The sequence below is a fragment of the Panthera uncia genome, chromosome D1 (assembly GCF_023721935.1).
Source record: "Panthera uncia isolate 11264 chromosome D1, Puncia_PCG_1.0, whole genome shotgun sequence".
Classification (NCBI taxonomy): Eukaryota; Metazoa; Chordata; class Mammalia; order Carnivora; family Felidae; genus Panthera; species Panthera uncia.
The window spans coordinates 7,891,356-7,896,418 of NC_064808.1; the positions used below are offsets into that span (position 1 = coordinate 7,891,356).

The window sequence follows — 5,063 nt, forward strand, 5'->3', positions numbered from 1 at the left end:
AGGCACAGCACACTAGTCTCTCTGTCACAGACCAGGTCCTGAGGAGCACCAGGGCTTGGTGGGCCCTTGCCCAACATCTCTCCCTTGGAATTTTTCTTTTCTTTGTTTTTTTTTTAATGTTTGTTTATTTTTGAGAGAAGGATGGAGCGCATGCGCAGGGGAGGGGTGGAGAAAGAGAGGGAGATGGGATCCGAAGCAGGCTCCGCGCTGACAGCAGAGAGGCCGATGCAGGGCGCGAACCCACAAACCAAGAGATGGTGACCTGAGCCGAAGTCAGACGCTTAACCAACTGACCCACCCAGGTACCCTGGAGTTTTTCCAATGATACGGTCCCTGAGGCCACAGCTGCAGGTGGGAGGAGACCCCAGCTCTTCGATGGACAGATGGACACCTGAGCCCCAGAACAGGAAGGAACCAGCCAAAACATACAGCAGCAAGGCCACGGCTGAGCTGCGGGGGCCTCCTTCCCAGCCAGTAGGTTGCTGAGAAAGGGTTTTCCCTTTACCCACCTTTGGTGCCTGGGCTGGACTCCAGGCTCAAGAAAAATGTTGGGGATCTTCCCTTTGCCCTTGCCGTTCCCCACTCAGTTTGGACTCAGGAACAGAGCAGGGAAATAGAAGGGGCCTCCCACACCTCAGCTGGGGCCAGACCCCTGCCTACCTGGGAGCTGAGGCCTTCGTCCCCGCTGCCTGCTTTCACTCCAGGCTTTTTACCACCAGGCGAGCAGTCGGGCCCAGCACAACTTACCCGGCTGCCCTCATGGAGGATCTGATCCAGCTTCAAACGCTGCCTTCCTTCTCTCTCTCTCTCTTTCTCTATCTCTGTCACACGCACACACACAGACACACACGCACGCACAGGGAAACCTGCAGACACACTAACATACACCTCTTTCCCCTTATCTTCCTCCCTCGCCTTCCCATCTTATTCGATGGAAGAATCCCACTGACGCTCCACATGCTCAGAGTAAGAAAGAGAAGCAGGTCCTAATCAGACTCACCTCCTCTGTCACTGGGGGCCAGGTTTATGTAGCTGCTCAGAGCCACGGTTGCCTCAGTGAAATGGGGATCATAAGAGACCTGCGTCCCAGAGATGTACGACAGTTAAATTAGGTAATTCAATGAAGCACTTAGTGCTGTGTCTGGCTGGTAGTAACTCCCTGGTAAATGAGAGCTTTAATAAAATTGAGTGAAGTGCTTTGAAAATTTGGCAGTGGTGTATACAAAGCGAGTCTCCCAACTCCTGCCACATGAGTTAAGCAAGGCAAGAATTAGCAGCAATTTCCCGATGAGAAAATCGAGGCTCGGAGTCTGAAGGGGGACTCTGATCTCTGGATTCCAAGCCCCCTCCCCCCAGTGCCGCTGGCACATCCAGTCATGGCTGGGAAGGTGCGTTATAAATGACTGTGTGGGGCCACTGGTGGGAAAAGGGGAGGCTGTCTCGCCTAAAGATCTGAGGAGGCAGAGGCTGTGTTCCCGGCACCTTGCACCCCGAGCTGTCAGAGACGACCAGCAGCCCAACCGAAGGCCATGTCCTCTCTTTTCAGGTGATGACCTCCCCCTGAGGAAGCCCTGTAGTGTGACTAGAGAAAGGGGCTGCCCGCCCAGCCCCACCCGGCCACCATGAATACCTCGGCCCCACCCGCCGTCAGCCCCAACATCACGGTTCTGGCACCGGGAAAGGGTCCCTGGCAAGTGGCCTTCATTGGGATCACCACGGGCCTCCTGTCACTGGCCACAGTGACGGGCAACCTGCTGGTCCTCATCTCCTTCAAGGTCAACACTGAGCTCAAGACAGTCAACAACTACTTCCTGCTCAGCCTGGCCTGTGCTGACCTCATCATCGGTACCTTCTCCATGAACCTCTATACCACGTACCTGCTCATGGGCCACTGGGCTCTGGGCACACTGGCCTGCGACCTCTGGCTGGCCCTGGACTACGTGGCTAGCAATGCCTCCGTCATGAACCTGCTGCTCATCAGTTTCGACCGCTACTTCTCCGTGACCCGGCCCCTGAGCTATCGAGCCAAGCGCACGCCCCGCCGGGCGGCCCTGATGATCGGCCTGGCCTGGCTGGTTTCCTTCATCCTCTGGGCCCCAGCCATCCTCTTCTGGCAGTACCTGGTAGGGGAGCGGACGGTGCTGGCCGGGCAGTGCTACATCCAGTTCCTCTCCCAGCCCATCATCACCTTTGGCACAGCCATGGCCGCCTTCTACCTCCCCGTCACGGTCATGTGCACGCTCTACTGGCGCATCTACCGGGAGACGGAGAACCGGGCCCGGGAGCTGGCGGCCCTGCAGGGCTCTGAGACGCCCGGTAAGGGGGGCGGCAGCAGCAGCAGCTCAGAGCGGTCCCAGCGGGGGACTGAGGGCTCACCGGAGACCCCTCCGGGGCGCTGCTGTCGCTGCTGCCGGGCCCCCAGGCTGCTGCAGGCCTACAGCTGGAAGGAAGAAGAGGAAGAGGACGAAGGCTCCATGGAGTCCCTCACATCCTCGGAGGGTGAGGAGCCTGGCTCCGAGGTGGTGATCAAGATGCCCATGGTGGACCCCGAGGCGCAGGCCCCCGCCAAGCAGCCCCCCCGGAGCTCCCCCAATACGGTCAAGAGGCCCACCCGGAAGGGGCGTGAGCGAGCAGGCAAGGGCCAGAAGCCCCGCGGGAAGGAGCAGCTGGCCAAGAGGAAGACCTTCTCGTTGGTCAAGGAGAAGAAGGCGGCTCGGACCCTGAGTGCCATTCTGCTGGCCTTCATCCTCACCTGGACACCATACAACATCATGGTGCTGGTATCCACCTTCTGCAAGAACTGCGTTCCCGAGACCCTGTGGGAGCTGGGCTACTGGCTGTGCTATGTCAACAGCACCATCAACCCCATGTGCTACGCACTCTGCAACAAAGCCTTCCGGGACACCTTCCGCCTGCTGCTGCTCTGCCGCTGGGACAAGCGTCGCTGGCGCAAGATCCCCAAGCGCCCCGGTTCCGTGCACCGCACCCCGTCCCGCCAATGCTGATGGCCCCTCACCTGCACCCCGCCACCCCAGTCCCCGGGAGAGCCGGGTGGAAAGCGGGCAGGGGCTGCGACCTCAGACCCAGGGCCCTGCTCAGCCCTCACCGGGCTTCGCAGGCCCCTAGGTCACCTTCCTGAACAGCCCAGAGAGACCCTGCCACCTTTCCAAACTTAGCTCTTTCCAGCCAGGGAATGAACCCGGGGAACTGGTTTTTCTGTTCCCTGCTGGGTGGGAATAGGCTCTTCACCAGGAAGAAGGCTGGGGGAGGAGGCTCCAGGCTTTGGATCCCTTGTTTGCCTTCAGGCAGGAAGTCTGTTAGGGAGCCAGTGGGGCGGGTCAGGAGAGAGAAGGTTTACATTTCAGTCATCTCTGGCCCCAGGGGGCTGGCCCAGATTGTGGGAGACGGCACCCCCTGGGGCGATGGCAAGCTTGCCTCTCAGGGAGCAGGGATCCCCCTCTCCTCCCCAGGCACAGCCCACTCTGCCGGGGCCCTAGGCACACTCTCTGGGATTGTCCAGCCTCCCTGAAAATGTCCCCAGAGTGTCCCTATATGGGTCACCCCAAGGCAAATGTCTAAGCATCAGCAGGACAATGACATCAGAAGAGACCAGATGGGCTAGTCACACACCAAGTCCCAAGGCAGCCGCAGGACCAGGCATCGGGAGTCCTGATTGTCCCACTATGTAGTTTCCCTGGGAGTGAGGGGCAGGGGTCCCTGCTGTCCAGCCCCACACCTATGCCCTCAGTCCCTCCCTCCCTGGCTCACAGCCACCACCTGGATGGATCTGCTCCGTGCAGCTCTAGCCAGGCCTCCCGCATGCTGCCTGCCTCCGGCCTGCCCCGCACAGGCCTGGCCCGGCCCACGGGTCCTCTCCTGTGAGCTCCCAGTCCAACCATGCATGGCCTCCCAGCCGCCCTTATCTCCAGGCCCAGCCTGACCCCAAATGTTCTTTCCTTCCATCCTCAGCAAGTGCTGAGTCTGTGAATAAAGCCACGTGACTAGTGGGCGCAATGGGGCCTACTTCCCTGTGTGGATCCAGGGCCTGGTCTTAGACCAGGGCAGAATGGGACAGGGAGGGCCCAAGGATCATGGAGTGTGGGCCACTGTCCTGAGGGTGGTCCCAGGAGGGGGCAGCACTGAGTGGCTGGATCTACTGAAACCTGTGGGCCCCAGCACCCCGGGGGCCCCGGCTCAGGTGAGTAGGGCTGTAATGGGCAGGCCTGGATACCGGAAGTAGGGAGGCCAGGTGAAATAAACTGCCCTTGCCCATAGCCCAGCATATTTTTTATCAGCTTTGCCATATGTGGCTGCTCCGGGGGCCCTGTTACACCCAGGGAGAGAGGAACTGCTCCAAAGCCCCATTTATAGATGGGGAGACCAAGGCCCAGTGACCCAGGAGGACTATTCAGCGTTACCCTACCAAGCAACACTCAGGCTTCCAGGCAATTCACAGCCTCCTGACCCCTGGACTATGGAGATGGGGCGCCAGGCCAAAGCACTCCATAAAGGTGACCCTCAGGCCAGGTTCTAACGCATTTCGTTGATTAGGGAAGCCCTAAAGCCTAAAACAAAAGAAGCGCAGAGAGGTTAGTCCCACAGCATAGAGTAGTGGTTCTCAAAGTCTGGTTACCACTGGGGGTCCTCAAGACCACCCTTAGGTTCAAGGATTCACTAGAAAGATACCCAGAACTCAGCAAAGCTGTTACACTCATGGTTATAATTTATTATAGTAAAAAGGATATAAATTCGGGGTGCCTCGCTGGCTCAGTTGGAGAAGCATTTGGCTCTTGATCTTGGGGTTGGGAGTTCGAGCCCCACAATGGCTATAGAGATTACTTAAAATCTTTTTTTTTTTAATGATATAAATTAAAACCAGCAAAAGCTAATCGTACATAGGGCTGAATCCAAAAGAGACAAGCTTCCAGTTGTCCTCTCCCAGTGGAGTCATGGGGACAGCACTTAATTCGCCCACATGTGACAACATGCATGAAGGTTTGCTTGCCAGAAAGCCTACCTGAGCCTTGGTGTCCAATATTTCTACTGGAAACTGCTCGTGTAAG

At 58.1% G+C, this 5,063-nt stretch overlaps 1 protein-coding gene across 1 annotated transcript; it reads left to right on the forward strand.

Moving 5' to 3' along the window:
• The first annotated feature begins 1,565 nt into the window (after positions 1–1,565).
• CHRM1 (cholinergic receptor muscarinic 1) lies at positions 1,566–4,009 on the forward strand. Its single transcript, XM_049644265.1, has one exon. It carries the CDS (start codon positions 1,623–1,625, stop codon positions 3,003–3,005), a length of 1,383 nt encoding a protein of 460 aa, XP_049500222.1. The 5' UTR covers positions 1,566–1,622; the 3' UTR covers positions 3,006–4,009.
• Positions 4,010–5,063: the final 1,054 nt, after the last annotated feature.

Coding starts and splice junctions, on each gene's coding strand:
- CHRM1 (XM_049644265.1), top strand. CDS start 1,623: ATGAATACCTCGGCCCCACCCGCCGTCAGCCCCAACATCACGGTTCTG.